The sequence below is a fragment of the Achroia grisella genome, unplaced genomic scaffold (assembly GCF_030625045.1).
Source record: "Achroia grisella isolate CSIRO2021 unplaced genomic scaffold, CSIRO_AGI_Agris_v1 utg308, whole genome shotgun sequence".
NCBI classification, from domain to species: Eukaryota; Metazoa; Arthropoda; class Insecta; order Lepidoptera; family Pyralidae; genus Achroia; species Achroia grisella.
Window position 1 is genome coordinate 321,739 of NW_026712791.1, and position 21,989 is coordinate 343,727.

General features: G+C 30.1%; 2 protein-coding genes across 2 annotated transcripts; one reads left to right on the plus strand and one right to left on the minus strand.

Annotated features, from left to right (window-relative positions):
- Positions 1-10,209, plus strand: LOC131843421 (uncharacterized). The gene is made up of 2 exons (XM_059192057.1): positions 1-209; positions 9,716-10,209. The coding sequence occupies exons 1-2, from the start codon at positions 161-163 to the stop codon at positions 10,057-10,059; spliced, it is 393 nt and encodes a 130-aa protein (XP_059048040.1). The 5' UTR covers positions 1-160; the 3' UTR covers positions 10,060-10,209.
- A 2,143-nt stretch (positions 10,210-12,352) lies between these two features.
- Positions 12,353-18,096, minus strand: LOC131843448 (mediator of RNA polymerase II transcription subunit 30). Its single transcript, XM_059192092.1, has 8 exons — positions 17,852-18,096; positions 17,043-17,161; positions 16,316-16,382; positions 15,110-15,227; positions 14,482-14,554; positions 13,877-14,011; positions 12,904-13,035; positions 12,353-12,567 (listed from the first exon to the last, which is right to left on the minus strand). Exons 1-8 carry the CDS (start codon positions 17,970-17,972, stop codon positions 12,472-12,474), a joined length of 861 nt encoding a protein of 286 aa, XP_059048075.1. The 5' UTR covers positions 17,973-18,096; the 3' UTR covers positions 12,353-12,471.
- Between the last annotated feature and the right edge of the window lie 3,893 nt (positions 18,097-21,989).

The window sequence follows — 21,989 nt, forward strand, 5'->3', positions numbered from 1 at the left end:
GCAGGTCCTAACTACTAACGTTTTTAATCCGGTTCGTTGCGCCCGCGCATCACTCGCTTACTTGCACTCATACTCCGCGCCTGTGCTCTCGTCTCTATCAATCGCGATTTTTTTAATTAATCGACAATTTAATTAATTAATTAAAAGTAACGAAATCAAAATGTACAAGTCACTGGTGGTTTTGTGTGTTGCATTCTGTGTGGTTATAGGTGAGTTGTTAATAATAAAATTATTGCCTAATTCTAAAAATATTAATGATGTATAAGTTGAAAGGTTTTTATAAATTATGAAATGTTTCTACAAACCGTTATGAATATAAAAATATTTACTTAATTCTATAGACATTTTAATATTAGCCACACAATTCCTTGTTGATAGTTTTACGTATAAAATAATTTATAAAATACCTATTTCAATAAATTAGCTGAATAACTTATTTAATTTTCAGTAATTAAAATGTTTGTGAGTATTTAATGTTATTATTTTTTGTTTTGTAATTTATTAATATATTAGTGTTATACCAATAAAAAAACATTTAGTAACACAGTCAATTATTTAAGTAATTAATTAACATTTATTTCGTCAACTGTTTACAAAATCTCAACACGGAATAATTTTATACCTAAACTTTATTGAATAGAGACAGAATCTTTTATCTAAGTCGTAATCTTAATTAACTGCATCGCTCTAGAAACAATGTAGACCGCTATATCAAAGTGTGATACACAATACAAAGTCGTGATTAAAAGTTCCAATTAAATATAAAGAGATTTAAACGACAAAAAGGTTTAAGTATTCGCTGTAATGAAACTTTGAAGTCCGTTATTAATCTTATTAATGTCTTGTAAAACTTCTATATTATAAGACACCAAAGATCATAAAAGCTGATGCGATGCACATTGTTCAACATTTTTAGTATATTATGAATAATTATTTACTTAATAAATAAACTATGCAAAAAAAATATTGTTTTTATTTTATTTTTTCAATATATTAATAAAGATGTCACATTTATATTCGGAAATAATACCTATTTAAAATAGTTTTCGGAGACGGAAAATATTTTTTTTTATATTAATAACATTATGTTAGTAATAAATTATAGTCTAATCATATTCAATTCCATTTACTATAGCTATATTCTGAGGTATAAACATAATTGTACTAGACTGTAAAAGAAAAGCAAATTTTTATAAATATTGTACCTTTATTCTGCTATGCAGTTAACGGTCTGAATATTGAGTATAACAAAATCTCACCACTATGTCAAACAATTCACAAACTGACCTCTCTAACTAAATTAAACGTGAAAGGAACCTGTATACCTGTAAGCAATGTAGACTCTACGTATTCACACAATTGACAATATTTATTAGTTTTTGTATGCAGATAGACAAAACAAACAAGAAATAAAAAGCATCTACATAGAAATAGTCGTCAACCGCATCCGTCGGTATGCTCGTTTTGGATACCTCAAAAGAGTGATTTTTGAGGAAATTTTAAGGTTTAAGTAATTCGTTAAAGTTTACTGTAAATTAATTGAAATAACCGTGCGAGGCCGGGACGGGTCGCTAGTTGAAAATAAAATCAAATACATATATAACTATAATTCAAAGTTTATAGTAGCGTGAATTTCTAGATGTATGAAGCCTAAATGACCTTATAAATCTAGAAATGCTCGCCAATTCCACTAACTTCATGCTAAAAAGAGATTACTGTGGTAAAAATATCTGTAATCTCTAGTAGGCTCGGTTGACTACCTATAGTAGGTCAAATATGTTGTATTATATGTACCTAAATGGAAACTAAACCATCCAATGGCATACCAGTTTAGATAAGATTGCAATTTCCATTTGCAGTACGATTTACTGGGACAAAAAAACCCATACAACCATACCAGTAACAGCGCAATTTAGTTATTTTCATTCAATTTAGCTCTGTACATTTTCATAAATCTGCCTAATCTGTGAATTTAAAAAAAAAACAAAACTTTAAAGTAATTATTTCTTATTAACGATTAACGACCTACGCAAAAAAGTAAAGAACCAGGAATACAATATAGGTACAGAGGAATAAATAATATAGACTAAAAGGTTGTCTCTAGAAAGAAACAGATAAAGAAGAAAAAGAAAGCGACAGATATTACATTATAAATAAAAAAAAAACTACCTACGCACCGTGTTTAATTCCTCATTCCTATGTTCCCAGGTCACAAATGAAAGTTGATTTGTGACTTGGGAGCATACGGAATTAAACCATCAATCAAACAAAATCAATCTATCAAAAAGCTCCATAGTGATTTAAATATAATATATAACATACTACTTACTTACTCGTAGCTATATTTTTCTTTTCTTTTATTTAGCTATGAAGGTATGTATATTATACCACCATATACATAATAAAATTTAGCCTATAATCAATAATAATGTATATTAGCTAATTTTATGCATAAGCATAGCATACATTAAACAATTTTGGATACCAAATTTTATATAGTTAGGTATGTCTTACAAGTCGCTTTCTCTTTAAACATGCAAGATCTACATTCTACATACAAGAAGGTATAACAAAACTTTCGCAACTCACAGTATAAATAAAACATATCTACTAAACATTTAATTACCAACATTTTCCTCTAACAAATGAACCTATTTAAAAATATAGATAATATAAATAAAATGTTTATAACATTTTAATGCCTTATTATTTAGTAGTTTTGCATCCTGGAGTTGGTCATAATAGTCTTTTGTTGTATGATTACATCTGAATATTTAATTAAAAATGAAGGGTAATTGTAGTAATATTTTTAATTTAATTATATTATTTGTCTTATAAGCAATTGTTTTAACAAAAGGACTTATTGGAATTGTCCATAATAAAACATAACATAGCTTATTATTTATGCATAGATATATTTATACTTACATACATATATTTAATTCAATCACGGAGATGATTATTCATCCAGTGCTTTCCGGGATCGTGCCCTCATGTCTGTTATACACGTACCACTTTGTAAGTAGGTATATATAGGTAACTTATGTTGCTAATAATGTTTAGTAATGATACCAACAAAAAACAAATCGATAAAATAAAACCATTGTAATAGTAATAAATCAATGGTTTAGATCACCAAAAGCATCAATCTTCACAAAAAAACAGTTTGTGGTTCCGTATTAAGAAATGCAAAACGTTACATTAAAAGTATAATCTTATTATTTGTAGTTACTTAGTATTAAATCAAGTATATGTTTGTAAGTAATAAATATTGCTTTGACCTTATAACTATTATATATGCCCATTGTTTTTGAAGCCAGCGTAATATTACGTATATTCAATCTATAAAAAATATTTTGAACGGAACAGAAACCAAAGACATCGGGAACTTTAAGTCAGTCCTTAATTTTTTGCATACAGTCGTGATTGGTGTGTCCATTAATCAATTTTAAATTAGTCATCCATAACCATGTTTTTTCAAAGACCATCTCAAAGATTTTATTGAATCACAACTATATACCTGCAGAAAGCATGATATCATGATTCCGAGAAAGATGTCTACAAGACCGATTACACCTTGCGAACTTTTATAATGAGTTTTGCAGTTCTGATACAAAAAACTTAATCGTTCCCACCAATAACAATATATTATATTCATTAATCCATTATTACGTTAACCATTTCCATTCAAAAGTCATTGCTAAAAATGTTATTCGAAGAAAAACCGCAATGGATCGTAAGTACTGCGATATAGTGTAAACTTCGCAGCTGAAAGTAAAAGAATTTTATAATAATGCAAAAACAAACACGATCAACCCGTTCTGGTTCAAGTTATGTTATACGCGAGTGGACAGGACAATGCTCTCCCATTACACCTGACCAACTACTGGCAACTACGAACACTCGCCATCAACTTGCTCCATCGATTTTGTACATCGACAGCTTTTCAAATAAACCTATAAACTTACCCAGTCAAAGTAAGAAATACAACAGATACTATTTCTTCGCAAATATAATTATTATTTTCTTTTGGAATCGGAATTTACTCATGCATTTATTTCATCTTTCATTTATTTAACTTTCGTCAAATTAAGCTTTCATACGGAAATTGGTCCATATGTTTATTATAATTATTGGGCAATAAATGCACAAAAGATTTAGAAAACGGAATGTTATTACAAGAGCATTCAAACAAAATCTACCGAACCTTCAAGTATAGATTAACCTTCAAGTATAGATTAGTACAGATTTATAAATTTAATTATTGTAATTTGAATTATTATCTCATTATTATATTTGTGTATTTTTAATTTGCGTCTACTTAATAAAACTGAATAAGGGATAACGCAAAGGCTAATCCATTGTTTGTATTCTGCACGTTGGTGTGGACTAAGAAGGGATTTCTCTAAACAACGGTATTGAAAGATAACGGGTTCGGGCGGGCGACAACTTTGACCATTGAATACGATAGTACCGAAGGATAGGTCCGCCGTGCAATGATTAGGACTTGATTAACAGTTTAGGTACTATTGAGCAAACATCGGTTCCATATCAGTTCTTAGTACACAATATATACCTACACGTCAAGTTACCGAATCTACATTCGACAATCGAAAATCCCACATTTTCTTTTTGTTTTAACCATAATGAAATTGATTTATGGAGTGATAGGGATGGATCAAATTTAGTAAAGAAGATTATATGCGGCAACGCAAAGGTACTGCCGCTAGTTCAGAGAGACAGAATTTAGTAAGTGATCTTTTGTCTTGGTATAGTCATATATTAGAGAATATTACAGATAGTCATGTAATGTGTAAAAATAAGTATAAATGTAAACATCTAGAACAAGTGAAGTGAGCGTGAAATCTACCCCAGTAGAAATAAAGAAGTTATTCATTTGAGATGAACTGTGTACCTATTAGAAATAAATAAAATAGCGAAAGGAGTGAATGCTGAAATGGCTGGTAGCAAAAATAGATGAAATATAAAAGATATTATAACTGCTGATCATAAATTATATTTTATTCACAGAACAAGGAGTCATATTTTAAATTTTACTACTCCTATATATCATAGCCGTGCATCTCATTACTACTTAGAATATTACTTAGGAACTTTCTCGCGTAAGTAATAGTTTAAATAACTATAATTAAATTGAGCTAGACTGTTAAATTATTTACGATAATGGCCTAGCCATATATCGTACTTGCTATACCTAAGTATATACTGGAAATATTACTTTAGTCGTTTAGACTTATACAGATAACCTGCTACGACTTTTCATCTTGACCTATATGTCCACATCTTTAAGTTGCAAATTCACTACTATCAATTCAGTTTGTTTTGTTTGTAATAAATACTTTATTATTTATATATTGTTAAGGATTATTATTATATATTATTGTAATAAATAATATTATTTCATTCGTATTATTGTTATTATAATTATATATGGATATATAGTGAACTCAGTTGCACACTCTGTGCACTTAAGTTATATAATTTAGGAAATCCAATCGTATCCAGAATTCTAAAGATGTAAAACTAACAAATGGGAACCAATGACTAGATTATTTACTATCAAACTGAAACTTAAGACAGATTCTCAAGAGGCGTCTCTACATAACCAAACGCAGGGCAGGATAACAGCCAATAAGAATGAGCTGTGCCGCCAAATATGTCGTAGAATTACTGTTATTTTGTGTATGGGTACGAATGAATCCGTTGTTCATAAAACCGCTCTCTAATAAAAATTATTATTGGTAGTGAACAATAAATATATACTTTATGATACATACGTGTATGATCATTCGTATAACATCTGTACATGACAATTCCTTTTACGAGTTAGTACTCTATCTAGTGAGACACAAGATACTTAAATCTGGTCTAAAAGAGTGGTCTAAAAGTTATGAACTACGAAACGACATATACGAAGATTTGGCTGCAATTTTCTAACTGTTACAAACTTACTTTCGCACATATACCTAATATTAGTTAAGATTAAGAATATAGAAAATAATTAATAGCTATAATAATATTGTGGTAATGTTCCGTGACCGAGACCAAAATTCAGATCATGTGAAACTGCGTGTTGCTAAAGTTTGATCGAATCATTTGTAAACAGGCTGATAATGCTACAGTCATAATTTTATGTACTTACTAAACATGATTACTTGAATTTACTAGGCTCTCAATTAATTGGGCAATAATAGAATTCTATATATATCAGTAGGTATGGTTTTTTTTATTGTTTATGACATTACTTACCAATTGCCTAGTATAGTTAGTGCAAGAAAACAAAAAGTAATAGAATTAATAATCAAAATATAACCTTCACAGTTATTAGTCCTTATGCCTCATACCGTCCTATCTAGAAAATAGTCGAAGATTCGAAAGGATAACCTATTGACGTCATTTGTGGTGAATACAACTGTTGATATGCGCATATCGCTGGGTATATTTGTATTTAATGGACTACTCAAATTGGTTTTTTATTTGTTTAATTTGGTGTTCACCACAGTTCATCACAGAAAAGTCGGTCAGAAATATAGATTGATAAACAAAGCATCGAATGTATCGAACAGATATGTACACTCTCACTCGTTTATTAAAATATGTAAACATCTCTTTATAAACAAGATATAAATTGTAATAACCTTTGCAATTTTAAATGTGTGTAAACATAAAGTAATAATAAACTATAAATATTTAATATTTTACGTTTATTAACCAGTGCTGCCAATAAGCACACAGTAAATATTTTTAGTGCGGTACATAATGCAAAATACTTAAAATATATATACATTTTTTTTTTATTTACCTGTATTTTAATTACATAAGTACTTTAGTACGGAAATAATATAAACGCGATAACGGTGTCTTTAAGCAATGAGTTTATTCATCTATATTTTCAATTAATCTGGGGCAACTACCTATAAGTACCTACCAAATATTAGAGCAGTGCAAATAACTTATAAAAGAAAATTAACCATATCCGAATTAACATTGGGTTTAAACTCGTCAGTGGATTTGAGAAATGGATGTAGGTACAGTTAACAATTTGACAAGCAAAAAGTCAAGGCTAGTATGATGGACTACACCGTTAGGCGAAAGTTGGATGGGTGCATTCACATCTCTTCTTTTCAATGTGTAGGTAGATGTTTATTCTTTAATGCTTATATCGATGTAAGTATGGTTAGCTGTACAGTTTGTACTTAGGTAGATAGGAGTACAATATATTTATAGTGTTGTCGTGCTACACATGTAGCGTAGTACTATAATATATATATATATATACAAGGGTAAATACCTGAAAATAGCTCAAAAATAATATGATTATAAAATTAAACCGACCTAACCCAGAGGTTACAAATATAAAATTACAAAATCTGAATAAAACAATACGAACTATGCGAATTTTTCGCATAATTAAGGTTTTTATATAATTTATATAAATGTCTTCATTTACTTGTGAGCAAAATAATATGCTAATGGAAATTGGTATACTTAAGAAATCAATTAAGGGGATTTTACTGTTAAGCTGTTATCTAGAGCAACACTATAAATCGATGCATATTTAGAAGAAATTAATACCCATAAAATGTACATTTTATCGTCACCTTCGTGTTATTTAAGTACAATCAACACTACCTCACTAATCGGTTAAAATGTCCATAATGTAGATTATGTTACATGTATTCCTGGTATCAATTGCTATAAAAAGATTTTACCTAAATAGCTTACCTAATTATGTAAACTAGGTAATCTGGCACTCAATGTGGTCCATTAGATACTAAAAAATGCCAATATTTGCATTACGCGAGATTGGAACCTGCGACTGTAATTAATGGCGCATATATATTTTACCTATGTCAGATACTAGCTGATCCAACAGGGAAATAACTTGAAACAAAATACTTACCATCCTTAATAATAAACTCTATATAATAATGAGTGTATATAAATTATTTAATCCTAGGTATTAATTAAAATACGAAATATATGAGTAATTTGTGTTCTCATATTATTAAATGCATTGTTTGCCGTCATCACGGCTTTGTAATCACGTTTTACCGTATGACTACATACCTATCTAAAATGTAAGTTAAGTACACGATCATTTGTAACTGTTCCATGAGAGTTAAACTTCCGGTTGTCCATCATGAGATTTATTATGATAATATCGCAATAAACAACAAACTCTATATATTATAAATAAACGTACGAAGAATTTAATCCATGAAAGATCATATTTATTCCTTGAATAAATTGAAAAATTCGTAATAACTCAATACCGTTATTTGTATTACTAACTAAGCAAGTATCTTTGTCTACTTATATCTTAAAACTATGCAGTACCTACCATGCAATAAAATATATTTAAGTTTTGATGCGTGCTTGGAATTAAATGTTTACCTACATTTACTAAACCAGACATCTAGCATTATTTTAAACAGCTTCAAATACATAATTTTAGAATTATATACCTATGTATAACTTTCTTTTGAAACTGTTTAATGATTAAACTCACAAACCATTTAATTTCTATCTTTTGGAATAAGAAAATTTTGCAATCCTGTTAGATGAAGCCCCTGGTTGTAAGAGAAGAAAATTACAAAGTAAGGAAAACTAATCATCGGCTTCTTCTTTATCTATTTGGGTTCGGCGAAATATGTTTTTCTCTTTTATTCATCCCTGTTTGCAGTCATCTATTTTTAGACCTACTTTTGCCATTACAACCATCAACATTCTTATGTATTAATTTCTTTATAGCATTCTCTTTATTCATACGTATTACATGTCCTTTAAGGAAGACTATGTCTATATAAGAAAACCATCTGCTAAGATTTATATGATCTGTTCCTACAATTTACTGATCGTTGCTGGACTAGCTAGGGAACAAAATTGTACAAGAGGGAGACTGTTATAGCAAGTACATTTTACAAGTACCTAGTCTATCCTAATAGGTTTAACGACCTAAACAAGAAAAGCGGTTCACTGCGGACCTATTCCATTATATTCGTATTAGCGAATTTACGATGTATGCGCTGGGTGCATCCTGCAACTATGTATTGATACCTACATATGCTATCTGTTTAGTTAATCTGTACTATAGATACCTGATACTTTATACACCGTTCGTTCCACATAATATGTATTTAAAGTTTTAGATAGATATTTCGTAATTCTTTGATCCAGGCGACAAAGGGTATATCTACCTACATCTTTACCGAAAGAAATCTTTGAAAATGGTATATATTATATAAACGGGATATTTAACATGATAATATTATAAACACCCGTGAATTAGTTTAAATCAACCTTTGGAATCCTCTTTAAATAATAAGCAACACAAAAAAACATATACGTCCGTACCATGTTACATTGGAACACGCATCCGTGTCGTAATGTAACGTATGTATGTAAATCTATGTTTTATAAGAACATTCTTTAAGATTTTTTTCTTAATCAATCATGTAACAGAGAACATTCAATGTAATGTCAAAAAATATGAAAAATGAAATATGTAAATATCAACCTCGAATGGTTTGTAATTGCTGAGAAAAATTGAGATTACTAACTTCAATATTTGCGATGCGTCGTCATAAAGTTGGTTGGCGTCATAAAGTCGTCTTAAAGGTGTGCGATTATTTTTTGTAAAATGATTATTCAAAAAACTCTTCATTAATGTTATAACCTAATCTTATTTCAGAAGCACGTCCAAAATGGCAGATCCTACCGCCAATGCCAGGCTACGTCCCCGTCTACATCAGAACTGGTGACACCCCGCTCGAAGAGATAAACCCTGAGTTAGCAGAGGCTTTCCACGCACTCCCAGCCGGCCGGAGCGCAGGAAAAGATCTGGAAGCCTCGCCAGATATACCTGAACAGGCTGATCAACCACAACCAGAGATTCCAGAAATTTCACAGCTATCAAAAATCCCAAAGAACTCAGAAGTGGACGATATCATAGACAAACGCCCGTATGAGAAAAAAATCTTGGAGAAAAAGAAAAAAGCCACTTTTGACATTTCGAAACCAATTGAACGTAGATAAAAAACGCGATAGTTGATAATTCCCGTGCTTATATTAAGTGTTAGTTAATAAATACTCACTCTAGTGCCCTAAATAAGCTTGCCATCCGCTTCGATTATTTATTTTATAATGTAAACTATTTTTGTAGCATTAAATTATTTTTTTTCTTAAGTTTTTCTTATTTGGTTCCGTCATTATCTTAATTCAGTCTGTGGATAGAACACATAATTGAAAAGAAATAATATTATTAAAAGTACAACTCATTTTTAAGTACTGCGTACAGACGATGTCCACAATAACCTTAAAAGGTCCATCCATAACTTACCTCACACTATTGGAGGGAGAATGTATCTAAGTATTGAAACACATAATTCAAATTATTAAACTTAATATTTTTATATATGAGCTATGATAAGGGGGTGGAATAAAAAAATTAAATTCATGCCCATATGCTGGAAGAAGCTGGTTTCAGTGGAACTTCCTCCTGCACTTGGATTGTGGAATAAACTAGCCGCCGAGATGTTCGCGAGATACTGGGAGATACCCCAGGTATCTCACATTAGGTTTTTCAACAAATTATTAAGGTTTTTCAAGAGTCGGCAACGCGCACGAGACGCTTTAACTTCGTTTACCACCACCGTATGCTCGTTTGCCAGCATCGTAGTATAACAATAAAATAATTGTGTGACAAATAGACGGCCCTGAGCATATAAATAGTAGATATTGCCAGAGATAAGAGATTATTACAAAGTATTATTAAATATATTACAGAATTACATCACATAACAATGTTTGGCTTTCATATGCCATAAACAGGATTATTTGTAATATTGTGTCCACCCGATTTGCGTCTACTCGATGACCATCAAACTTAATTATCAGTGCACAATATTGCATTTATTTCTGAATTGACATTAATTGATTCTCTTCGTAATGACCTTCGAATTATTTCGCACGGTCTAAACCATTTTAGGAGTAAAAAAATGTAAAAGAAATAAAATCATTTTTTCAATATTCTTTATTACATTAATATCTACAATTATGTACAGTTGTATGTATAAAAATTTGTACTCGTTTGCAATTACTCGCCATTCACTAAATTTACATAGTCCTTGACATTATCTAAATTGTCACTATTTTGTGGTACAAAAAGTGTTCGCACAATTTTATTGAAATTAATAATTTCGAGATTATCATAACCACACATAAATGATATTAGATAGAACTAATGCATATATTTTTATTACATATTGAACTTTTGATTTTACACATTCGTAACAGAAACATCACAAATAAATATAATAAAATAACTATATACATTTTTACAGAACAAAATCTATATGCTAATGAAATAAGGCATTATTGACATTTTAATTCTCCAGGATAAAAGTCGAAAAGGTGAACACAGCTCACTCTCTCTAGTACAAAACCTCTTGGGCACAGAAGTATGTAATCTCTTCTTCTTATAGGATATAGGATCCGTGCTGAAGTAGTACTTAATTGGTAATTTATTATAATAATAATAATATTGATTTTACTGCTCACAAGGAAATTTACAATATGAAAATTATTATGATCACACACCAAAAATATTTACTATATCAGGTGTATTTCTTCGCTCCACAACTCTATATAATCTAAAATCACTGAATTATGCATGATTACAAAAAATATTTACATTTAAAATTCTTCTAATTGCCAATTATTATTTGTCAAAAAATGGTTAAAAGTACATACAATGTCACGTTAATGTGTTAAACACATTTTACAATTGTGGACTGAGCCCAAACATATATGAACTATATTTTATCGAATTAGGTCTTATTTTGGTCAGGTTTTCGCACTAAATATATGTAGTCTCACGCAGTAGGAACGAAACAAAATAGTATATGTATTATAACAAAATCCATTAAGTACTATATATGAACTAGTCAACCGCAGTCTCTGCGCGAAAATTTGTCTCGAAAAATGTTTCTTACCAACATCAAATTTTAAACGACAAAATGTAAATGACAACATGTAAAGCGACTTACATTAAGAATCTCTTGTATTCTTAATGTAAGTCGCTTTACATGAGTTATTATTGTACTTCTTTCTTCTTAGAAATAGACTATATGACGGTCTATGTTATTGATCTAGCGGTATCGTACCGTCTTATTTCCGACGGTCGCGGGTTCTATTCCTCACATGCCATTTGTATTTATGAATATGATTGTTTATATCGCTCTGGATGTTTTCTCTGTACATTTATAAAAAAAATCAAGTAATTCTACCCGTTGTCTAGTACCCATGACACAAAGGTCTTCTTACCTTGACACTAGATGGCGCTGTGGAAACTATCCTTTTATCAATTAATTAATTGTTTAATAATACTATTATAGTTGCTACTATTTAAAACAATCGTTTTCAAATACCATAACTAAGCTCAACAATTCACGACTTTCTCATAGACAACATAACATTGATTTCCCATATAATTGTCCTTAGATTGGTTATCACTTCTTTTAATTGCTTATTTTTCAACACCACCTGTGAAAAAAGGGCATGTAAACATCTAATCGTATTATAATTTTGAAGAAAATTGCACATGCATTTAGTAGAAAAGTATTCTTATAAAATTAAAAAATACCATAAATAAATATTACTTATAATATATATAGTTGATAATATAGTTGATAACTATCAAAAAACACAACAATATCTATTTTCAATCGACTTTATAAAAAGGAGATCCTCAATTCGACTGTACTTATTTTTGTTTATTACTTTTTGGTGAATAAATATTGATGACTTTATTTTATTATAAAACTGGTGCTTCTTATGGGTTCTCGTGTATAAAATACGCGAATAAACATTGACACAAACCTGTTCTGTGAGCTCTCTGTTCTCTTCCAAAGCAAGTCTGTATGATTCAGTGTTGCGCCTCTCGTCCAACGTTTTGTTTTCTGCCTCATCCTTTAGTGGAATTAGACTTTCCATATGTGTATATTCCATACCCTATAAATTGAAAATACATTTACTATATCCCATTATAATTACTGACATATAACCATTTCAATGTCATGGACTTGGGTAGTAACAATTGTATATTACCAAAGCTAATACATATTAATATAAAAAAACATATTTAATATTATATACTAATGGTGGCCACGCCTTTATACATATGCATTTGTAGATTGAATCTACTGATGATAATCAAACGACAAAAATAAGTTAAGACTTTATACAACGCCATCATCATTATTTTATGAGTAAATTATTTTTCTCATAAAATAATAGGTCGCTCGTGCTTCTTGTGACGAGCCTGCGTTCCATTCGGAAACTGGTAGAATAAAAAATATGACTATTCAAAAGTACTTATGAGTTTATTTTATTAAACATTATTTCTATTTCTTTAATTAAAAGTTATTGATGGAGAATTTGATATTAATTATGAACAATATTAAATTATCGCTTTGTGAGTACTTTAAGATTTTTGTAGCCTATATTTAGACCCATATTTAACAATATATTCTGTAAAAATTTTCCAATTCCTCTAGATATTTGTACATAAAACATTAACTCACAAAACTGAGGAACAGACGAACACACCCCGTCACGATTTTACCACTATTTTATTACATGTAATAAAGATAAATATAGTGAGTAATGCTAATGGGAATGTAAATATAGTATATTATAAACCAATGTACAAATATTATAACTGTAAAAGGAACGACAAATTACATGGCTCCATAGCAAGTAATATATACTTTGAGATCATTATTCTTCAATCATACAGATTATATTTTAGCTTTATTGTCTATAGTTTTAATCTTTTTTTAATAAACAGTACCTGGCACGTTTCATTGCACTTCTCGTAGATCAGTCTAAGCCGTTTAAACAGAAGACGGATGGTGCGAAGTTGCTCCTGCATCTTAGCCTTCTTATCATTGCTGGCATTTTCACCATGTTGCGTACCATTTGGTGGCTAGAAATACAAGAATAGTCATACATTCTATTACTAATCGTATAAGAGAAAATCGATATCTCGTATCAAATTTATAATTTACTAGCTTTTGCTCGCGACTTCGCTCGCGTTAATTTGTCCCTTTAGGGGTAGAATTAATCAAAATCCTTTCTTAGCGGATGCCTACGTCATAACATCTACCTGCATGCTAAATTTCAAACCGATCCGTCCAGTGGTTTGGGCTGTGCGTTGATAGATCACTATGTCAGTCACCTTTGAGTTATATATATTTAGATTTATTCATCAATACCTATAACTTTTTTTCCCAACTGACTATGCATAAACAGCCAAAACTACTAACTTCGAATAAGTCCCTTTATATCAAAGAATATATTTACAATCAGTTGTTATGGCATAATGACAAATACATCAGGAAGAATATTCTGGACAAACGAACAAAATCTCTCATATGTTAGCGATCAATAGCTTACCTGAATAGCTTTCAAAGTCTGGAATACATCTTGAGTTCTGCTTACAATATCTTGTACAGTTTCCTGGCCAAATCTGTAAAACAAATATTTTTTTACAAAATATATCATAAAAAATATTAGGCCTAAACATATTTAAAATACGTTAAAATTTAACAGCACATATATTCATACCTCTTGTAGATGAATTAATTGTTATAGTTGAAATCACAAAAAGCAAATAGCCCAACAAAATGAAACAAAAGGAAACTTACGAAATATTAAATCAAGCTTTAGAGCAGTATATTTGTGAAAACCGAGTCCAAACACACAAACTAACAAACAAATTCTAACGATCATTATATGCTAAAATATAAAGATCGTTGAAGTTTGTCTGATATGATAAAAACTCTTATTACTCGCTTCGGTACTCCCTAATAATAGTTTTATTTCCTCATATACCTTCCATATACTCTTTTTAAGCTGGCAGATATTGCATTCACTTGTCTTAAACGAGACAATTTAAAATTAATAATATTTTTTATGCTTTCTTCCTTGAACACTATTAAAGTACGTGTTGTCCAGACCATAGCAAAGAAAAAATAGCATCAGTCATTGTGTCCGCCATGTCAAATTATATATTACTACTTACTTGCATAGTGATGCAGTATTAAACTCCTTGTGCTGGGGAGGAGGCGCCGCCGCCGGTGGTGCAGGTGACGGAGCCGTCGCAGCTACAGCCCCACTTCCCTGCATACCAGCTGAAACTACTATAATAATAAAAAACATCTGTTAATGATAAAACCTAATATTTTTTGTAATAGAAAAAAATATTTTCCTGTATTTTTTTTTGGTCTAGCGGTTTAGCTTATCGCTTTACGTCAAGTGGTCGCGGGTTCGATTGTTCGCACAGTACAAACATCTGTATTTACTATTTATGAGTATGATTGCCTGAGTGTTTCTATTTATTTAAAAAAAAAGTATATATAATAATATGATTTATAATATGATTTATTTATTTCTCCTCACAAACATAATTATGAGTATGATTGCCTGAGTGTTTCTATTTATTTAAAAAAAAAGTATATATATATTTCTAAGTTGTTTAGTACCCATAACACAATTTATGCTTTCCTTGGGACTAGACGGCGCTATGTAAATTTTTCTGAGATATTATTTATAGAAATTCCACCTATAATTCAACCCAAATTAACTATTATGTATTACATCTTAGCAATGACATCTTAATCTTCCAGAAGGGCAACTGCTGAGTGGTGTCGCGATAATGTGATAACGTGATGTCCGTAGTGTTGTTCAGATCATATACCTGAACAGCACAATCAATGGTTACCATTCCAATAACATAAATAAGTCAAATTGCATTAATAGCTTGATGAAAAAGAACAAAATAGTTCAATATAAATATATAATTATGAGATAATATAAATAATTGATAGCTAAAATAAGTTAAAAATAAGTTTAGTAGAATTTTATATAAATAAGTAGGTTTAAGTATAAAATTATGATTAATACCAAAAAATTATAGACCGTTACATACTGTAATTAACACAGCTAAACTGATCAACGGATAGTCAAACTTGTATGTCTTATTTAAGGTAAACACACACAATGATTCTTTTAGAAAGCAGTATTATTGAAACAATACTGAAAGTATGCTGGTATATTGTTACAATTATTATAACATGCAAAAAAATTTTGTTGTATGTTGGATATTTTTTCCTATAGTCCTCTTATAATAATGTGTTATATGTGGTGTATGTTGCTTTAACTATTATATAAAATGTATGTGTACATCTTGTACCAAACTTTCCATAAATCAGTAAACAAAAATATATACCTTGCTGCTGTACAGTTTGAGGACCAAGTCCTCCACCAGGTGGTCCTCCCACACCAACTCCCATGCCCTAAAATATTACAAAATAATAACAATGTATTTATCATATATCATTGCACATGTAGCCTCTATGGTCTAGCAGTTTAGCACAAAGCTTTATATCAAATCATTGCATACTACAGATATTTGCCTACTCATGAGTATGATTGTAAAAATAAAATAAGTATTTACATCAGTTGTCTTGTTGTAACTAAATACAAACTCAGCTTAGATTGGAACTAGATGGCACAGTGGATTATCCTCCTGGATATTGTTATTATTATTTTATATATTAAGCCTTAAATAAACTTTGTGGCAGGGAAGAAATTAGATTAAAATTGTAATCAATATGTAATCAATAATACATGTTAGTTATATGTACAAACTCGCAGGAAAAAATAGTCACAAATAAGAGTATTGCAATTATAAAGTAACCTTTGATAGATTCTTAATGTCAAGATGAAAAAATATTATAGAAATTTCTTATTTTTTATGATATTTAAAATGTTTTATAAAACACAACAATAATGACAGAACATGGGATAATGTGCCATTTATAAATAAACCTAAAAATGAAATAAACTGAAATTTTTCTAATTGACAGCAATCAGTCTCAAAATTTTAAACTGATCCATTGATCATCATTCTTTTCCAATCTTTTGTTGCTTTATAGTACTTCATTTTTAACAACCTGTGGTCCCATTCCCATTGTTCCCATCTGGTTCTGCATGGCTGCTCCATATGGTGGTACCATTTGATTGCCCATGCCCACCATTCCTCCAGGATTTGACATTGGCCCTCCCATAACACCTGGAAGCACAATATTACAACTGATAGGGATAATAATGAAATGAATAAATAGACTCTAGACCATGACACTTTCCACACAGCAATGAGAACTCATAAATAATAATGTCATGATACATATCCCATACATAGTTTAAAAAAAAGTTGCCACCACTATCTGTATGCTTAGATCTTTTAAACTAGGCAACACATTTTAATGCAGTATTAAGCATTACATGGAGTGATTCAAATGAAGGTTTATATGTATAATACATACATAATATAATATGGAGAAGCCGAGAAATTCTAAGATTTATAACACCCCCCTGCAAAGCCAGCATGGGTCTCTAGTATTTATAAGAATATGCTTAAAGGTAGAAATAAGTAGACTTAAAGTACCTAACCACAGGTATATTTTATGTTAGGTATCCTAAAATAGCAGTAGTTACTTAAACAAACTTATCATCCACTATTTTAAATTTTAGCTCATTTGGTGGTAAATAGTAAAAATTTCCAAGTGACAATATACTTTCTAGCCAATAGTAGACATCCCTAATGTGTTACTATTGCTTAGTACCGTGTTATATATTGTAATTTCATTACAATATCTGACTTTCTAACCCAAAATGAAGCCGCCTATAGACACTTTGTAGTCTGCCCCTGATACATGATACTTATTGTAACAATAAGTAGTAAATAAATAGTTGTTAACACCTGCTAGTTGATTAGGCATTCCTTGCATTTGGCCGCCCATAGGTCCTGCACCGAATCCGGTTCTCATGCCACCGGCATTGCCCTGAAAATTACCGGGAAACTGGTGTCCTTGACCAGCCATTTTTTATTTTATCTGATTAAAATACCAATCTGATTTCTAAGAAATCTATAAAACACACAGCCTTAATTTATTTTTAAATAAAAAAACAAATAATTGTTAAATATACAAAACAAAACCTTTAGTAATTCGGTTTCACAAATTGACATCTATGTTATGTCAAAAGACAAAGTCAGTCAAACTGTCAAGCAAGAATGACGCTACTGACTTTGACTTCTGATTTCTAAAAACAGTTACCATCTCCATCAAGACAAGTTTGACATTAAATCAGTGTTGCCAGTAATCTAAATAATTTATTAAAGCGTATATATAAATACTAGCATCCTGCGACTTTGTACACAATATATACAACTTACAACACACAAAACATACAACTTTCATCCCCTAATATATTTACTCTCTTAATAGTAACATTTTTACAATCCTTCAATATCATATTTATTTATATTTAATCAACAGCCTAAAAATAAGTTTAAAGCTTCGAGCTTTTAAAATGACAATACTTACATACAACCTTTTATCTCTGCTTTTTAACACATACCAAGCTTTTTTCGTCTTAAAAAGTACCTACGTCCTTTCTCAAGATCTAGGTTAGGTGTACCAAATTTCATTTAAATCGGTTCAGTAGTTTTGGAGTGAAAGCGAGACAGACTGACAAAGTTTCTTTCGCAAATACATTACTGAGGACTAAAATTTGTACTAAGAAACATTAGGGATATTGGTATTTTCCTTCATTAGATATAAAAACGAAAATTACTTTTTTAATTTAATTACAATAAATATTCCATTTCTATATATATAGTCCTTCCTTACCAAGTTCTCACCGTTTCATCTATCTTTCATATCATCTACTATATATTTTGTTTTTAAACTACTATATATACACGTATAAAAAATGCAGATGGAGTTAGTATTGTCTCAGCTATATAGCTGGCCAATGTACTCGTATTACTTATATAGCTGAGAAAATTTAGAAGAAACAGTTGTAGCTCGATTTGATTTGTAGTCTTCGATTGGTCGGAATACTTAGAGTGGAAAGATAGCACTAAGTACCTACCCACAGATTTGTTATGAACCTATAGATACACTACATTATTATAGTATACTTTGGAAGCAAGCCAGATTCTTGACGACATCATTCTTTCGACCCAATTCCTTCGGGCTTTTTAAATATAGAAATAAAAAATAGACATCATCTATGCTGCTACTTATGTAGATGCAGTTGAAGGTCTTATGTTACAGACTTTTTGCTGTCATCGTCATAGCAATCTATCCATCATCCACTGCTGTATGTAGGACTATCTGCCTATAAAGACGATCCATATGTGTTAAAGTTTGTACCTACCTATTCTATGCCAGAACGAGACTTCTTTTATGTCTAGGTAGATAAACAATGCAAACGGGTCTAGTGAGACTGATAAGGAAGTTGAAATTGTTACCCACTAAAAAACAATAAATCAAATCAGATAAAAAATCATTTATTCGTTTTAGCCGCTTATGTACTTTATACTCTTTGTATTAATATTCTTTACCATCCAACAACTATTGCCATGTACATAGATGGATGATCTATCTACACTATTGCTAATTTATTAAGTACTCTAATTTGTTTGTGATTAAATTGTAGTAATTAATGTAATGATAATTGTTTTTACTTCTTGTGGTAGGTAGCTAGTCTTTATATGTAATAAAAATCTGGAATCTAGATGTAGTACAAATATCTATCTAGATTTTAGATTATACATGCAAAATTCAGTACCAGATTTTTCAGTAGCGATTTAAGATTGTTTATGAATAAACAAAGAATATTATAGAAATATTTTATTAAAACTTTTAATCCTTTTTCTTCTCAATCCATTAATATAGGGAATAAAAAGAAACTCTTGATTTAAGTACCTTAAAAATTTATTTTCCATTTTAGAATATCCTAAATTAAGTACATCGTAGTATAATTTTAAATTAATTGTAACAATTATTAGGTATTTATTATGAATTCACATTCATTTATATATGTAATATAGATAGGTAATTAAATTGTGCTTAAAATTACTGTCAAATGAAATGCACTTGTAATGGACTGATCAGAACGTTGCTACCCTCTGTAGCAGTCGCTCTGGAGTACCTATGTTATGTACCTGTGTATCTTTGATGATATGTGTAATAAAATATAATGTTATATAAATTCTAAGTACATCAATACGTAGGTATTTTAAGGCAAGATGGCCGCAGTTATGGCAAATATGATTCTATGTTTCATTTGGTCTAAGCTTCTAATTTAATCTACTTATATTTATGTATATTTATTAGTGTGTATAATTCAATATATTGGACCGAATCAAGATTTCAACTCGAATGAACCGAGACGCAACAAAAGAGATTAGATTCGGCCCATAGGTAAATATTTAACAATTTTTATTACATACTCTTCCACATAATAAATAGTTATCAACATGTAGATTTACAAATATCAACAAAATAAATTACAAATAACAGCATATTTTTATAATTAGAATAAGGCTTACAAACTAATTTACAGTGATACTCTAAATGTTCCTAACTTGTACTAGGTAGGTTCTCGGCCAATCCTGGCGTATCCACTTTATATGGGTAGATACTTAACATAAGTCATGTATAAGATTATATTTCCACTTTATTATTGCTTAACATAGAGAATTCATATATAAATCCGTTAAGAGTCCGTGCATACGTGGGAAGGGACAGTTTCCATTGTATATTTGAGTAATTATGGACTTTTGGCGTGTACTTCATTACTAACAGAGGGCTGGTAATTTTAAATCTGCACATACTAGCATGGTGCCAATTCTAAAGTGATGCCAAACATCAAAATGTCACTTTACATCCCCATTTGATAGTTTTTACAATAAATTAATTATTAGACTATCCATCGAATGTCTTTATTGAGTCTTGACTTTTACTAATAACCGTAATTGATATTTTCATACAATTAATTTTATTATATGTATATAATACACTACATCTTCGAAATTTACCGGTGTGTTTCATACCATATCAAAACAAATGGGATGAGTCCCTATCATATATTGCTTCAGTTCTTTTTTGAAGTTTACCACAAGGATTTGTCCCTCGTCTGCACTCTGACTTAAAACATGTACATCATGTAATATCATAATGTATATAGGCAACTTCTAGTAGGTAGATATCAGCTTCCTATTAATAGACCACGTGATTTTTCATTTGTTGAGATTTCTATAAAGAATTAAGATGGCCGACGAACGCCTAAAATCATTACATTAAAATTACATGGACTAGTAATTCAATTATTCTAACTAATAAGTACCCCATACCGCTTTGGAGAACAAAATAGATTAATATTACAAGGGCTTAAACAAAATAATGTTTTCGTAATACGGAGAATAAGATATTACATACTTATAATTACAATTTAATTAATAGTTAGCCCTTTATTGATCTCCTTCAATCTTAAGTTAAACCAAGCCCTTTTCAGGGCCTGTTGAGCAACATGGACATGTTATAGACCTAGAAAATCTAGACTTACACAGCGCAAGATGTTCCATATATCCTGTATACGTACATAGTTATGTGATCTTTTATATTTATAGTGAAATACTCGAAACTTCAAAACGAAGTCACAGCACTTTAAAGTACCCCTAACAATCACTGCCAAAGATTGGCGGGTACTACCAAAATTTGAACACGAATCTAGGATAAGATCGAATTAAGTGCCATAACTAAAATACTAAGATAGACAAATTTGGTAATTACAATAATGCAAATTTGAATTGAATAAAATTTAAAGTTAAATTAGTGTATCATAAAGATTTTAGTGAACTATAAAAATGTTTAACAAACTGTTATTACAATTAAAGTCATATACCTACTATACATTCAAAATGTATTAGAAATAATTATATCGTATATTTTGTATATACCAGGCGTAGTAGAAATACAGATGATATAACGTTTGTAGTTGAATATAAACAATCTATTTTAATTTTGATAGTAGATATAAATTACATG